Here is a 17,042-nt window from a genome sequence, read left to right on the forward strand (position 1 = left end):
TGTGAGCTGTGTAACGGCAGCCCCAGCTTCACCTACGTTGACGCTGCAGCCCCCTCTCTCCGGCTGGGTACAAGGGTCCACCTCCACGCAGGTGATGCCATCTCCCCGGTAGCCTGGCTTGCACACACACCTGAGGAGCACAAGCAGTGGGCGGCCATTACGAGTTGCTCTCTCTGCTCGTGCTGACCTGGGGGGTGGTGCCCGGACCGAGTGGGGCGCTGCAGGAGACCTGTTCACACCGTCCCCCATAGCGTGGTCTGCAACCTGGAGCCCCACGCTCATTTCTAACACTGTAACAGTTCTGTAGGAAGCCTCATCTAACCATTAGCTTGTTTTCCACAGGCCTCTAACACACGCCTCTCCACTCCGACCTAGTGGCGCATCTCACATATTTTAGTAAAATCCTGGAAAGTGGCCCTCTTAGCTTGAATATCGGTCTATGCTTTTGTTGTGCACAATATTTCCACCTGCGGTGTTTCCATCTCGCTGTAAAGAGCCACACAGGGCACGCTGGTGGTACCTGACAGCGCCTCCATTGAAGTCGCAGGCTGCGTGTGCGTGGCAGTAGTCCACACGCGGGCCACAGGGCTGAGCCTGTCTCTCGCAGAACCTGCCGGTGTACCCAGGCTGGCAGGTGCCCTGTTTGCACGAGCCGTCGCTATCCGGACGATTGTCGCACTGGCCGTGGACACAGGGGCAAGCTGCAGAGAGGGCACCGGGACAGAAGGGCAGGCCGGTTAGTGCCGTCGCAGCGCTGTAGACTGTCCGGTGATTAGTCACCTTTTCCTTACACAGAACGTTTTTGAATAAAAAAGACAAATTACTATTACTCTTACAGTGTATCCTGTATGTAACTAAGCTTTTCGGTGCTCAGAACTCCAGTGAGCCAGGGTAATGAGACACAGCGAAGCTAAGCCAGAGGAAAGGGTTTTCTCCGGCCTTTTTACCAGACTGCCTTCATCCTGTGTGACAAGTGGGGTGTTTGTTGACATAGTTACTGTATGGAAAAAAAAAACTACTCATAAAATAATTAACTGAATAATCATAATCATAATGCATAGAATAAACACATCTCAAGTTTTGCTGTGGAAAGTCACATTACTTTGTTCAAGTAATATATTAGGATTATAAGTAATATATATTAGGATTAGACGGTGTCCAAGATCTGGGAATCTATTGGGCTTGCTGTTAAGTGTAACTTCACCAATACCTCATTCACAGAGATAAGAGCAACAGAAGAAACAGTTACATTTGTCGCAGTTGGGCCCGTATCTGCTGGGGTCAGTGCAGTACTGGCAGCGAGAGCCCTTGAAGTTCTCCTGGCACACGCAGGTCCCGTTTCCACTGATGCCATCGACGCACTGCGGGAGAAGGGCAGCAGCTGTGAGCGGGGAGCCTCCACTGCGAGCCCCTGGGCTGAGGCCGCGGTAACAGGAGCACCCCGGGCCTCCGCCAGAGCCCCCCCCAGGATGCTGCTGTCGCTGAAACGATCTATGCATTTTCCCTGCTGACTAGACTACCCGTAAGTGCGTGGCTGGGTTTTTTTGAGAACTTGTTACTGCTGTCCCTGCCAGCTTTGCTTGGCTAAAATACGGCAGAGAAAAAACCTCAAGCTTGAGGTGAGGCTCATCAAGCTTCACCTCTAGTTTGATCTCCCACCTCGGCCCTGACTGCTCCCTCCTGCCCTGATGCGCCCCACCTACTGTACTGCCAGATGAGCTCCGGGCCCTGACCGCGCCCTCCCCACCCGCCGTCAGACGAGCTCCGGGCCCTGACCGCGCCCTCCCCACCCGCCGTCAGACGAGCTCCGGGCCCTGACCTCGCCCTCCCCCCCCGCCGTCAGACGAGAGCCTGCATGCGGTCGAGAGCTGTACCTCACCTGGCCACGCGCAGAGCAGGGCTGTGAGAAACCACCGGGACATGGGCTGCACTCAGGTCCGTAGAAACCACTGCAGCAAAGCGGCCTCTAAAATATTTCCAAAACAGAAAAAATAAACCACTGATACAGATTTCCACACTTGCACACCAGCCTTTTCTCACAGTGCTGTCATTCCTCTGAGAAATGTCTCTATTTCTTCACATGGAAAGACGACTAGGACTCTAAGAGTCATAGAAATTCCAGTCTCAGGAAGTCCTATATTGACTTCAACTTAACTCCGTTAATAAATTCACAGAACACTTCTTACCTGATTGAATTGATGGCCCACAATGAAAATTTCCCCAGCACATTTTGAACTAAAACTGCAGGTCCTATACATTTGATCAAGACAAACGTAACGGAATTCCACGTTTTGTTATTTAAAAAAAAATAATAATTTCCCCCTTTTATAATGTGGTGCTTCTTCAAGATATAAGCCACTGCACCGTTCACAATAATTCTTTCAGCAGATGACATAATTCCGAGTTTAAGGCTTTCCCTGAGCTGGAATCAAGTCCAGATCCAATGCTTTCAGTGTGCTCGGAGCGCAAACCCCAGTTCAGCTGGGACACAGCCAACGCCATCAGTTAGAGGCAGTGGCTGGCCGAGGTGTGGCATGATGGAGTATGTGGGAAGGACCTGGGTGTCCACATCTGTGTACTCACTGTTACGGTTTGATTGCAGTACTGGGCGCAACCTATGGTTGGGATTTTGACTCCTATTACAGAGGATGTGTAAATACAGCCTCGCTTGAATGTGCCCTGCAAAACAATAAAGCCACTCAGACAATGCATATGGATATAATTAAAACATTTAAAAATAACTACAATCACAAAAATGTGCAGCCAATCAAGGACACAGCAAGCAACAGTATCATTCATGCGGCTCATGATACTGACAATGATTAAGGCTCCAAACTATCTGCTGATAAAAACACTGGGATTTATTTCTAAATTAATCAAGAAAGACAGACCCTCTTAAAGAACTATAAGCCATTATAACAAGTTCAGATCTTTTTTGTACTCACTGTAGCCTCCCCTGAGGCACAGGAAGTCCGTGTGACCTTCAAACAGCTGACACATTGTCCCTGAAGATTAACAGCCAAGTTAAACTCACATATATTAACACAGACCATAACTATCAAAACCTGTTATGCACACCAATATAAGATCAAGCCTATAAAACATGAACCTGAATGATTTCATGCATTACATACCATATGTAATATGGTATCACATGTACAGTACATACCTTATGTCTAGATACCATTATGAAATATCATAATTGAATTTTTCAATCTGTATCCTGGAAATGATGGTGTAGAGACACCAATGCAAAAAGATGACAACACAAAAGCCATAGTTGTGATGCAGTAATCTCTTTTAATCCATATAGATTAAAAATGTTGCAATATGCTGTACGTTATCGGAACCTTTTATTTGTACAGTAGGTTAAAATGAAGATTGCTGTCTGGAATACACCTTAATTCTGCTACAGTTGTCCGATCTGTTCATCATACAGAATGCGTGAGGCAGAGCCACTACTCACAGCGACAATCTTGGACTCGGAGATGTCACACCTGTGGGGCAACACAGGCTCAATAGAGGGAGGAATCAGAACTCCGTCCACCGAGTAGAGTCGGCCATTCTTCGCCTCAACGTCTGCCTCCAGGATCACCTCCCCATTTACAAGCATTTGTCCCTTTTGAGAATCCAGGAGGAATTATTTGGAAATGATGACTAGTGCGAAGAATCCACATGTGAAATGCTGGAATGAGGCCCTTTATTGATACAGTACAATACGTGCATGAAAACACTTACATTCCTGCTGACGTTGAATGTCAAAACCTGGCTGGCCATGGTGACTGAACGGGGAGAGGACACAATACTGACAACTTCCAGCTACAGGTGGAAAAAAAACAATTACTTTAAAAAATGAGAAGGCGTTTTTTTTCAACAAGGCTATTTCTATATGAGTATATTCCAGCCAGTTTAATCTCCAGACATTAGACTGTACTAGACAGATAGCAATGCTTCAGAATAGCTTTTAGTAGAGACAGACTTATTACAGACTTACAACAGCAGCCTCTCCAGAAACACAAAAAAGAGAGTAAGTTTAATGAAATGTGGACACTGAATTTACAGTGAATAAATGAAGAGATACAGTACAGTAGGAAGGGAGACAAAGACGATAAGCTTCAAAAATACCTCAACTGATGGGATGATGTGATTTCTTACTAGTTCCAAAAGCTTATTATTACCCTAGGATGGAACAAAAACAGATCATATAGATAAATATAACATAATTCTTCTGGACACCCCAAAAATAAACATAGTGCTTACTGGAGAGTAATAACAACTTTGACAAACAACTTTGAAAGCATACCTTTCTATTGAGTTAATTTAATTAGATCATAACAAGCTACAGCAGAGGTCAGTGACTGACTAATAGGAACTACAGGTGCCGTCTCTGATACAACATGAGCCTGAATGCTACACCTGTGTCACATGAGCTGTTAGAGAATGTTCCTGCAGATCATCACAGTTGCAACAGTAGAAACTGAGCTCTGGAAAAGCGAACAAATAACAAAATATTTAGAGTTGAAGGAGGAATCCTACTTGTAAGCAATGGGATATATTTTTAAGCATATAGTAGGTTTTTCTTGTAAGTTATATCCTTGTACACTTGAAAACACAGCTTCTAATTGACATTCTGTAAATGCAATAGTCGGTAGAGAGGGAACTTTCTCTGAAGTGAATTCCCTGGGCCACAGGGGACTGGACATCAGTACTGTACCTCAGGAGAAAGCAGGTACTCAAGGGTTCCTTCTTTCATGCTCTCCAAAGCTGAGTTAGTTGGTGCAAAAATGGTGATTGGTCCAGGTCCCTCCAAGAGATTAGCAATGGCTGATTTCTGCACCAGAGAGCCACAGAGTGCGTTAGTCACAAGAGGACTGAGGGCAGTTCATGTCACTGCCCACTCCGAGCCTGGGCTAATAGGGCAGCTGAAGACATAGGTTCTAGCTGCTGCAGGTCTCACTGTGGACCAGACCTTTCACACACAGGCATCCTCTTGCTCTGTTCTTTTCCATGTGGACTTTAAAATCCTCATGCTCACCTATAAGACTCTGCATGGCTTGACACCTCAGTATCTGTCTGAAGTATTATCACCTTGCTCCTCTTGCTCTTTTCTTTTTGCCTGGATTATATGTGGAATCTTTTTTCATGGGGAAAATCTGGTTGTTCATAGTAACAAAAATAAAACTTATTTTAAGCTTTTAAGATTGTTGAAGATATGTAAAATACAAACAATAGTATAAGACATGAGTTTAATCTAGTTTTAAACATTGATGTAAGTGTCAGATATTCCACGTTAGAAAAATGTAACATGCCTTTAGTTGTTTGCTTTGTGAATTAATATCTGAAAAGCACTCGTCTCTACTGGCAGGTCCTGTTTGGGGTCCACACTAGTAGCTCATAGCATCCCCAAGAGAACGTGCACCCTAGTATTTGTCCGATCAACAAACAGCTGCTTGTTTCAGTCCTTCATCTAATCACTGCTGCAAAACACAATTCTTATTGTGGATTCAATCCAGTTACCTGTAATAATGATCTGAATTTGTTGAATTTTCCATTATTGGCAACTATCGTCAGTAGGTTCTCCTATAAAGGTTAAATAAAAGATAAATTAATATTCAGAGATTGTTTGCATGTACAGTCCAGTAAGTCTTTCCTTGCAAGTAGATTTGATTATTTTCATATTGATATTAAAAGAGCAAGGGAATACCTAATGTCTGGATGGAGCAGGGCTGAATCACATCAAAGTTAATTTTAAAACAATACTGATGTGGAAATAAAAATGTGTTAAGCATACAGTACATGACAACATCAACATGCATTAGACTTGATGCATTTGAGGCAGCAATCAAAGGACCAATCAACTCCTGATTGCCCACTTTGGTTTAAGCATCTATGTGACTCTCACACACAGCATCTGTCTGTTATCACCACTAGAGATTCATTGGCACGGCTTCTTCATTTCTCAATGTACTGATGCATGTTTTTCAAATGCAAACGTGCAGACACAGTTGAAAACAAACAGTATTTTGCTACCACTTCTCTGAAGATGAAAACTGGGCTGACCTCTTTGTTACTCTCCACAGTGGGCTCTACGCTGTCCATTAGCTTATTGATGATGTGGATCACTCCATTGGAAGCCACAATATCGCCCTGCAAAATGCTGGCTTTCTTCTTACTCCCATGGATCCGGATTTTCACTTGTTGGTCCTTGAATACAGAACAATTGCATGCAGGCAGCAATAAGAAACTAAAGATACAACCTGGGAAACACTGAACTTGTAGAGGCGACTAATGAAAACCTTTGGTGTTGATGTTAACATCTCATTTGCATCTAGACAGTATATTTACTTAAAAGCACAGTATTTTAAAACAAATTGAACTTGAAAGACCATTCCATACAATTTTGGGGACCACATTACAGAAAAGATATTGCTGCTCTAGAAGCACTCCAGGGAAAAACAATGGCTGTAGATGCATTCCAGAGCTTAAGGGCAAGGCGACGCAGTGGATGTCTGTAGAATTATCAGTGGAGCACATAAGAGAGGATACAAGTGAAAACTATGTGGGAGTGCATTTAAAACCAAGAACAGGACACCTTCTTTTACATGAAGAGTTGTGGGAATCTGGAACCCAGACATATTGTTGAAGCCAATACCCTGGTTTCTTTAATGAAATGCCTGGATGTGACATGCAAATTAATTAGTAACTACCTAATTAGATAAGTTAATCAAACTATCTAGATTCGTTGAATGGCCGTTGATTCATTTCTAATATATCTAGACCACCTTGATTCCAGATCTGAGACATCTGCACTTTTGTAAAGCAACATTTTACAGAGGCCTGTCTCACGTGGAGCAGCTATAACACCTGGGCAATACTTGCAAAGGATGAGTACTCTAATACACACTTTTTGTTCATAAGAAACCACTCTTACAGCTGCTTTGTCTTACTCTGATTCTGATTCTATTCAATACAATTCCAGCAACTTTCCTCTGTGCTACCGGCCGCTATTGAGCTTAATGTGCTTAGTGATAGCCCCCTTTCAGCACTGCCATTCTAAATAACTTTAAAAACTTAACAAGCTTTTAAAATCAACTTATCAGGCTGTGCTTGCGTCTTCACACGTGTAATGTAAGCAATTGCGTAAATGTTTCCATCATCATGCTTGTTTTTGTGCTCTCATTTCCTGACATGTTTAATAAATACATATTGGTTTCCAATACAAACAGGCCACTCATTTAAAGGAAGAGGACAGGAAGAAGCATGGCCCACAGCCGAGCATGGAGAGCTTCCTCACTTCCTTCCTTGCTGCAGAGAGTGGAAGAGGGCATGAAGTGGAAGAGACAGCAGTATGCACCCGGTGTTTGTGATTAGCATCCATGACATTGCTGACATATGGTCAAGCTGAAATCTGTGAAAGGGTCTGATAAGCTTACACATCAATCAGGCTGTAGCTTTTCTCCAGGACTCTTTACAAGGTAGAAGGCTAAGTGTGTGGATACTTTCTCACTGGCCCATAATGCTGAATAAATCTGCATTAGTGCCCAAACACTGGGTTTAGTGAGAGACCACTGACTGGGATTCTAAATTTAAACATAAGATTCCTTCACAAATTATATTTTTGCCTGTAAAAGTAGTGTAAACACAGTAGATAGTCCAAGAGGCGCAGCTGCGTAAGCTTACAATTAAAACGCTGTCTGGAGGCCAGGCTGATGCAGAAGCAAGCAGTCACCTGGGCCAGTCGCCTTTTCACTCTTTCAAAGTGCTGCTTAGAGGCGTTAGTGCTGCACTGAATGGCGTTCAAAGGAAGGCAATTATGACTCATTTTCTAAACCCAAAGAAATGCAGTGGTGAGACTCATTCCTGCATGATGAAGTGGTAACATATAACATGCTTTTCCTTGATGCTCGAGCTGTGCCCACGATTACCTCTTCGTTCATCACCGATTCTCCCGACTTGCCGGTCAGGGTGTAGTAGATGTCGCCTCGCTTCAGCGTTTCGTAGCTCAGCTCAGTCGCAACCATGTGCAGCTTGGAGAGGTATCGTGCATTCAGCTGATCAGACACAAGCGTCTTAAGCTGCAGAAACAAATACAGCACCCGAAATAATAAGAGTTCTTCAGTCTCGAAAGCCGTGGTAAGTTGTACATGTTCAAGCAACTTCTATAAAAATATTTACAGTAATGAAACAACTTTCTCAATAACTGGATGCACCAAATCATCAAGGAAAGACTGTTTCTAATTTGAGCTCATGAGCAGTCTTGCTCCTGGACTGTAATAAATACTGGTCCTATTCCAACTTTTGATGCCAAGAAATACAATATATTAACTGCTGACATCCTGTTCATGCTATTTCAGTAGGAAGATTTGTAAATATTCCGGAAGTCATTCTGATAATACAATAAGGACAATATTTTCAGTCCGACAGAGGGGAACCAGCTCTGAACTTTGGGAAGACCAGACTAAGCTCTCCAGTTCACACTCTGGTAGACAAACCACAAGGTTAGGCAGTTAAAGTTTGTTGTTGTTTGCTCACGTACTTTCTGCATCTTTCTAGGATTTACAATCATTCTTGCAGCCTGTTATATTAACTATAAACCACCTAGAATAAAAGTGTTCATGAATAATAGTAACAATTGAACATGAAGATCATGCCAGCGATGCGCCATGTTGTTGTGCCCAAGGCTTGCGCCGTGTTAATAAGAAGAATTGCTCCCAAGTCTTGTCGCGTCCCAGAGGAGGGAGCGGGACCTGGAGCTGGGATACCCGCCCCACAGCGGGAGCAGGACCTGGAGCTGGGATACCCGCCCCGCAGCGGGAGCAGGACCTGGAGCTGGGATACCCGCCCCGCAGCGGGAGGACGACCTGGAGCTGGGATACCCGCCCCGCAGCAGGAGCAGGACCTGGAGCTGGGATACCCGCCCCGCAGCGGGAGCAGGACCTGGAGCTGGGATACCCGCCCCGCAGCGGGAGGGCGACCTGGAGCTGGGATACCCGCCCCGCAGCGGGAGCAGGACCTGCAGCTGGGATACCCGCCCCGCAGCGGGAGCAGGACCTGGAGCTGGGATACCCGCCCCGCAGCGGGAGCAGGACCTGGAGCTGGGATACCCGCCCCGCAGCGGGAGGGCGACCTGGAGCTGGGATACCCGCCCCGCAGCGGGAGCAGGACCTGGAGCTGGGATACCCGCCCCGCAGCGGGAGGGCGACCTGGAGCTGGGATACCCGCCCCGCAGCGGGAGGACGACCTGGAGCTGGGATACCCGCCCCGCAGCGGGAGCGGGACCTGGAGCTGGGATACCAGCCCCGCAGCGGGAGCGGGACCTGGAGCTGGGATACCCGCCCCGCAGCGGGAGGACGACCTGGAGCTGGGATACCCGCCCCGCAGCGGGAGCGGGACCTGGAGCTGGGATACCCGCCCCGCAGCGGGAGGGCGACCTGGAGCTGGGATACCCGCCCCGCAGCGGGAGCGGGACCTGGAGCTGGGATACCCGCCCCGCAGCGGGAGCGGGACCTGGAGCTGGGATACCCGCCCCGCAGCGGGAGCGGGACCTGGAGCTGGGATACCCGCCCCGCAGCGGGAGGACGACCTGCAGCTGGGATACCCGCCCCGCAGCGGGAGCGGGACCTGCAGCTGGGATACCCGCCCCGCAGCGGGAGCGGGACCTGGAGCTGGGATACCCGCCCCGCAGCGGGAGCGGGACCTGGAGCTGGGATACCCGCCCCGCAGCGGGAGCGGGACCTGGAGCTGGGATACCCGCCCCGCAGCGGGAGGACGACCTGCAGCTGGGATACCCGCCCCGCAGCGGGAGCGGGACCTGGAGCTGGGATACCCGCCCCGCAGCGGGAGCGGGACCTGGAGCTGGGATACCAGCCCCGCAGCGGGAGCGGGACCTGGAGCTGGGATACCCGCCCCGCAGCGGGAGGACGACCTGGAGCTGGGATACCCGCCCCGCAGCGGGAGCGGGACCTGGAGCTGGGATACCCGCCCCGCAGCGGGAGCGGGACCTGGAGCTGGGATACCCGCCCCGCAGCGGGAGCGGGACCTGGAGCTGGGATACCCGCCCCGCAGCGGGAGGGCGACCTGGAGCTGGGATACCCGCCCCGCAGCGGGAGGGCGACCTGGAGCTGGGATACCCGCCCCGCAGCGGGAGCAGGACCTGGAGCTGGGATACCCGCCCTGCAGCGGGAGCAGGACCTGGAGCTGGGATACCCGCCCCGCAGCGGGAGCAGGACCTGGAGCTGGGATACTTGCCCCACAGCAGGAGGACGTACTCTTTGAGCAGCACTTACAGATGTTCCTTTGAAGCCTTTGTTTGTAGGGATGAAGATGGTGAAGGGCCCCAGGGAAGTCAGCGGCCACGACAAGGATGAGTCTGAGGGCGAGAGAATAAAGTGTACCGAGTGCCTCATTTTCTACTCCTTAAAATCTCAAAATACACGAAGTGCTGATAAGAAAGAAAAATAGCAGCTTTGCTTTCTTATGTGATGATTTTCAGTTCTAGGGTATGCAGTTCTTGCAATCTGCTAGACTTGAATATGTGCAAATAAGGAAGTGAGAGAAAATGAGGTGCACAGCCTGGGATAACAACGCCCTTGACTGATAGTACGAGTGAGTTAGAGAATGACAAACTGAAGACATTTAGAAACTTAGCCTTCAAAAAACAAAGAGCCATAATACAACTGCAAAGCCATTCAGAGCTCACAATGCGAACAGATGGCCCATACTGAGCCTGCGTACCAAAGAGTGTGATGGCACTGGACAGTTGTCCTGTCCACTTTCCGCCAGGCTCTGCATTCAGCTCCCGTAACCTCTGCATAATGTTTCCATAGCAGGTCTTTCCATCTCCGACATACCCCTCGTTACATGTGCACCTGGAGAGGACACAGAGGGAACTCCGTGACGGGAAAAACCTTTAGATTTAGAAAGGAGATGTGATTTATAGACTGATCACCTCTCAGAGTGGGATTAAAGAGCTTACAGGTTCTGCAGGAGACTGAGTAAAAATGCTGCTTTGCTCAGTGTGTCTCATGAAGAAACTCTCCCTCTGATGGATGATGAACCTGTAGCCGCCTGTACAGTACATCACACAGCCCCAGTCCCTCAGACAGTCGAATCACACACCCACCACAAAAAAAAACTATGGGAAAGACCACATAGAGCTGCCTATCCTACTATACTTTCATACCCAAAAAGTAGAGAGATGTAGGTGCACAGGTCAAGCAATATCCCATCAAACAAAACGAAGGAAAAAGACTTAAATCTTCTCTGTTGCTGTCTTGATAAACAAAAAGCTACACAGCCTCTTAAGAGATGGAACACAAAGTAAGAGCGGGAATTAAAATAATTCATGGGCATTATTTTCATCCTAATCTTTAAATCTGGAACATCACATGGGAATGTCTCTCAAATTCACTACAATCCTGCATCCACCAGGAATAGTGAGGATCACTGGATCACTGTGTAAATCTTCACCGATAGTTTTCAGACTCCTTCATTTTGCTTAAAACAACACTTTGCTTTGTTTTCATATGGTTTTGTATGACACTATGATTTATAATGCTTTTAGTATAACTGCTGCTGTACCTGACTGTACTTCACTTCACAGTGAAAGTGAACATTTCAGAGCAAATAGGCCTGTTTTCCATTCCCTGTGAATCTTGGGACTGTAACCCTGGAATTAATCTTGTAATACTAGTTATTTTCACGGCCCCATCAAATCTGTTTAAATCTTCAAGAGAACGTACACAATATCTCCTGGGTGTGCAGTCATGCAGCTAGCATCCTTACTGCAGGTGTTGTTTGACAGGCAGATGTCTACAAGACTGCACCCCACTCTTGGCTCCAGATGTTCAAATCCCTCTTTGCACTGGCAGTGAGACTGGAAAGAAAAACCACAAAAACTGTGTAGTTCTTTAAGAGGAAAGCATTTCTTACTTTGAAAGGTTTAAAAATAATCATTCATGTCATAGAGTTGTGACTGTCATTGAACTCTGAATCTTCATTTCTCTTCATCTCAATTATTTTTTTAAATTAAACCACTATTGACATTGTTTTTTTGCATTTTAATCTCCCTTGAAATACAGTATATATATATTATTTCTTCAAGGATTGCTTGAATAATAACATCACAGTTATTTTATTCAGAATACAGTACATAACTGTTACAGTAGTGCTAGTACAACAGGACTGAAAGGATGTTTTAGAATTAAGGTTGTGTAACTGAATTCTCAACTGACACTCAAGATAAAATTAAATTATTAAATTTAAAGTAAAAATAACCACAGCCAGGCAAGTAGAACAATTTCTCAGAATTCAAGAAAACAGGTTGAGAAATATAGAAATAACGTTCTAATTCATAATAAACATATGCATATAATTCATGAAAGACAATGAAGACAAAACCCAAACATTAAAATATTTTAAAAATATGAAGACATTATTTTAATATTTTCAATTTTAATTACGGTTACATCTTTAATACCTTAATTCCTAAGTCTTGAGTATTTTGTTCAACATCCTCCCTCAATGCAGAGGTAGAGGATGCGTGATCTCTCTCCCTCTTTCGAGGTTCAGGTTAGAATTAGAATCGACACAGTGCTGCTCATTCACAGACGGGTTCAGGTTAGACTGATGAATCGACACAGTGCTGCTCATTCACAGAGAGGTTCAGGTTAGACTGATGAATCGACACAGTGCTGCTCAGACACAGAGGGGTTCAGGTTAGACTGATGAATCGACACAGTGCTGCTCAGACACAGAGGGGTTCAGGTTAGACTGATGAATCGACACAGTGCTGCTCAGACACAGAGGGGTTCAGGTTAGACTGATGAATCGACACAGTGCTGCTCAGACACAGAGGGGTTCAGGTTAGACTGATGAATCGACACAGTGCTGCTCAGACACAGAGGGGTTCAGGTTAGACTGATGAATCGACACAGTGCTGCTCAGACACAGAGGGGTTCAGGTTAGACTGATGAATCGACACAGTGCTGCTCAGACACAGAGGGGTTCAGGTTAGACTGATGAATCGACACAGAGCTGCTCAGACACAGAGGGGTTCAGGTTAGACTGATGAATCGACACAGTGCTGCTCAGACACAGAGGGGTTCAGGTTAGACTGATGAATCGACACAGTGCTGCTCAGACACAGAGGGGTTCAGGTTAGACTGATGAATCGACACAGAGCTGCTCAGACACAGAGGGTTCAGGTTAGACTGATGAATCGACACAGAGCTGCTCAGACACAGAGGGGTTCAGGTTAGACTGATGAATCGACACAGTGCTGCTCATTCACAGAGAGGTTCAGGTTAGACTGATGAATCGACACAGTGCTGCTCAGACACAGAGGGGTTCAGGTTAGACTGATGAATCGACACAGTGCTGCTCAGACACAGAGGGGTTCAGGTTAGACTGATGAATCGACACAGTGCTGCTCAGACACAGAGGGGTTCAGGTTAGACTGATGAATCGACACAGTGCTGCTCAGACACAGAGGGGTTCAGGTTAGACTGATGAATCGACACAGTGCTGCTCAGACACAGAGGGGTTCAGGTTAGACTGATGAATCGACACAGTGCTGCTTAGACACAGAGGGGTTCAGGTTAGACTGATGAATCGACACAGAGCTGCTCAGACACAGAGGGGTTCAGGTTAGACTGATGAATCGACACAGTGCTGCTCAGACACAGAGGGGTTCAGGTTAGACTGATGAATCGACACAGTGCTGCTCAGACACAGAGGGGTTCAGGTTAGACTGATGAATCGACACAGAGCTGCTCAGACACAGAGGGTTCAGGTTAGACTGATGAATCGACACAGAGCTGCTCAGACACAGAGGGGTTCAGGTTAGACTGATGAATCGACACAGTGCTGCTCAGACACAGAGGGGTTCAGGTTAGACTGATGAATCGACACAGTGCTGCTCAGACACAGAGGGGTTCAGGTTAGACTGATGAATCGACACAGAGCTGCTCAGACACAGAGGGGTTCAGGTTAGACTGATGAATCGACACAGTGCTGCTCAGACACAGAGGGGTTCAGGTTAGACTGATGAATCGACACAGAGCTGCTCAGACACAGAGGGGTTCAGGTTAGACTGATGAATCGACACAGAGCTGCTCAGACACAGAGGGGTTCAGGTTAGACTGATGAATCGACACAGTGCTGCTCAGACACAGAGGGGTGAAGACAGACCTTTCCAGGGCCGTCGTAAACACACACAGTGGAGTCAGGAGGGCAGTTCCCAAAGCTGTCCTGGCAGGGGTCCACTGCCATGCACACCTGCCCATCACCCTGGTACCCTTCGGCGCAGGTGCAGCTGTGGCGATTCGGCCCCAGGTAGGTACAGATAGCATTTGAATGGCATATTTTCTCCAGACAGGGATTAATAGCTGGAAAAAAAGTCACAAAAGAAAAACATGAAAATCTGAATAATTCAAGCAATCCAATTAATTTGACGGTGATCGTCACAGCATATGGCTTGGACTTTGCCTTAACCTGACTTCACAATAAATTGCCACAGAGCCCACACCAGTTCAGCGGATCACAGTGGGGGAGCTTCAGAGTTATTCATTCACTGCAATCCTCAATACTGTCACGGCAGCCGGTCCCGACTCCCGTGTAGTGTGTAGTTTAGGACCCTGTGCAGACAATATTATCCGGAAGAGACTGGAGAAGGGCTACAGGGAAAACACGGTGAGGGAATGACTGGATGACGAACAGGGGGCGGTGCCGACAGTGATCCAGGTGCAAGGGGGGAGCGCAGGTGAACAACTCCAGGACTGTCCAAGGGGGGGAATCTGGGCGCTGTCCAAAATCCAAAAACCGGGTGATCCGAGACAGGGTTAAAATCCAGAGCGGGATCCAGAACAGGAGGTTAAAAGCACCATGACGAGGCCAGGCGCTCCGAGCCCCGGACTCAGCTGGGTCAGGGTGCCTATCGGAAGCCTAAGACCTCAAGCCACGGACGTAGGGCGACTTAATGCATGGTGGGCCTTCCAGTGCAGAGCCCCGAGCTTCCGGTACACCGGGTTTAAATAATACCGGTGAATCCAGGGACAGGTGAACGTGATAATGAAACAAACACAAAAGGGGCAGAGCGCCCTCTAGAGGAGGGATGATGATCATGACAAATACAGGTTGTCAGCTGAGCACTTACGTGTGCAGTGAGTCCCGTCTCCCCGATGGCCTGGCAAACACTGACACAGCTGCTTCCCGGTGCCGGCGTGTTCTATGCACCTGGCGTTTTCCGAGCACTGCAGAGCTGCGCATTCAGGGATGGCTAAGGAGCAAGAGGAACGGACCAAATCACATTTCCGCATGATTCGCTTTGAAAAGATTCCTATTGTACAAGGATCCTGAACAGGATCAAAAAACCTTTAAAACAAATTGGAAAAAAAACTTGAAAACAAATGGGGAAACAATAAGTTGCTAAAATATTCCGACCTCTGTTAAAAATGCAATCACAAATGTCTACAGAATAACTTAATATGAAATATTTTATGAGATTACAGTTAATATGTCTCATGAGATTATGAGATTATATGAGAATGTGAGATTAACGGTCCCACACTGACAGAATAAACACTGACTGAATCTGTTTAGTCTGGAACAGAGAAGTGTAGGAAGAGATCTGACATTTGAAAAGGCATCAATACAGTCAACCTAGCAGATTTCTTCAGAAACATGAACCAGAGGGCAGTGAAATGAAAACTATGTAGAAGTGCATTTAAAAATGAGAATAGGAGGTACTTCTTTACCCAAAGGGATGTGGGAGTATGGAACACGATACCTGGCCATATAGTTGAAGACAGTACCCTGGGCTCCTTTAAGATATGGGTGGATGAGATTCTTGGCATAGTTACTAACAACCAAATGGGCCAGGTGGGCTGAATGGTCTCATCTCATTAATCATCTATTTTATACCATCAATCCAGAATCCCACTTTACAACAAAAAGGACAATGCGTGATGATTTCAGTAAATATCATTCTGGGCCAAAACTACGGAGTTGACACTTACTATACCTGTCTAATTTTGGAAAATCCCATAGCTTCTGTGCCTATAAAATATGTTACTTAACCTGACCTTACAAGACTTTGCTCTTCTGCATTAATCCTCAAGCTTATGTTGTCGCTTCTAACAACTTGTTCTCCAAATTCCCTGGGCTCATATGTCTGAAGTATGGGACCTGGACAAGAGGTTTTTTTTAAGGTTTCTTGTTCTTGTCAGTAGGTTAGACAAGATAAAAGCGGGCTCTGAACTGGTTCAGCCCTGGGGTCCAGGCATTGTGGGGTGTAGCCTGGGTTATGTCTGTACACTGTGACCACGACTCCATCAGGGCATCTCTGGGCTCATAAGGGCCTTGGCTGGTCAGCTCCTCCTTGGCTCCCGAGCGCAGCAGTGGCCCTGTGACACCAGGCACATGGAGCTTGTTCGAGGCCGAATGGCTCTGGCTTTCTCTCAGTAACGTACAGGAGCTGGAGCTGTAAGCCAAGTTGCAAACAACTGGCAGTTTCAAATGTGGCGGGTATGTAATAAAACAAACAACGCAAGAACATAACCAATCAGTCTTAGAGCCAGTTGAGAAAATATCAAAATGGAAGATCATGGAAAGGTCTCTGGACAGTACTGTAGGTCACATAGTTCATAAAAATGATCATCTTTTAAGTTCCCATCCCAGGACTTACGCTGATCGCAGTATCGGCCTTTGTACCCTGAGAAACACGTACATGTCCCATCGCCTTTCATTCCACTGTTGCAAAGTCCATGCAAACAGATACAAGCTGCAGAATGGAGAAAACAGTGTCTTAAACTGTTGTTACTGAATAGGCTTCTCCTTCAAATATAATTAGAACGGAGACAAAGAATATCATTGTCCTGTTTGATTTTTATCCTGCAGTTACAGGTTGAAAATCCTTTATTCGAAATTCCAAAATCCGAAAACCTGCAAAATCCGAAAGTTGTTTGAATGCTGACATGACACGCCACGAAGTGCGGGATGGTACCACCACGTACAGCTGTTGTGCGTCTCTTCCACCTCCACAT

General features: G+C 46.7%; 1 protein-coding gene across 1 annotated transcript in view; it reads right to left on the reverse strand.

Moving 5' to 3' along the window:
- Positions 1-17,042, reverse strand: part of stab2 (stabilin 2) — a 60,752-nt gene that overhangs the window by 36,742 nt on the left and 6,968 nt on the right. The window contains exons 6-24 of the mRNA XM_069192912.1: positions 16,685-16,780; positions 15,155-15,277; positions 14,191-14,387; positions 11,742-11,875; positions 10,735-10,868; positions 10,287-10,369; positions 7,926-8,075; positions 6,061-6,204; positions 5,518-5,580; positions 4,715-4,831; positions 4,126-4,179; positions 3,739-3,819; positions 3,467-3,619; positions 2,946-3,005; positions 2,584-2,679; positions 1,880-1,966; positions 1,250-1,361; positions 521-701; positions 37-130 (exon numbers count right to left, since the gene is read on the reverse strand). Of these exons, the coding sequence (XP_069049013.1) occupies positions 37-130; positions 521-701; positions 1,250-1,361; positions 1,880-1,966; positions 2,584-2,679; positions 2,946-3,005; positions 3,467-3,619; positions 3,739-3,819; positions 4,126-4,179; positions 4,715-4,831; positions 5,518-5,580; positions 6,061-6,204; positions 7,926-8,075; positions 10,287-10,369; positions 10,735-10,868; positions 11,742-11,875; positions 14,191-14,387; positions 15,155-15,277; positions 16,685-16,780 (2,159 nt within the window). The remainder of the gene's footprint in view (positions 1-36; positions 131-520; positions 702-1,249; positions 1,362-1,879; positions 1,967-2,583; positions 2,680-2,945; positions 3,006-3,466; positions 3,620-3,738; positions 3,820-4,125; positions 4,180-4,714; positions 4,832-5,517; positions 5,581-6,060; positions 6,205-7,925; positions 8,076-10,286; positions 10,370-10,734; positions 10,869-11,741; positions 11,876-14,190; positions 14,388-15,154; positions 15,278-16,684; positions 16,781-17,042) is intronic.

The sequence above is a fragment of the Lepisosteus oculatus genome, chromosome 7 (assembly GCF_040954835.1).
Source record: "Lepisosteus oculatus isolate fLepOcu1 chromosome 7, fLepOcu1.hap2, whole genome shotgun sequence".
NCBI lineage: Eukaryota > Metazoa > Chordata > Actinopteri > Semionotiformes > Lepisosteidae > Lepisosteus > Lepisosteus oculatus.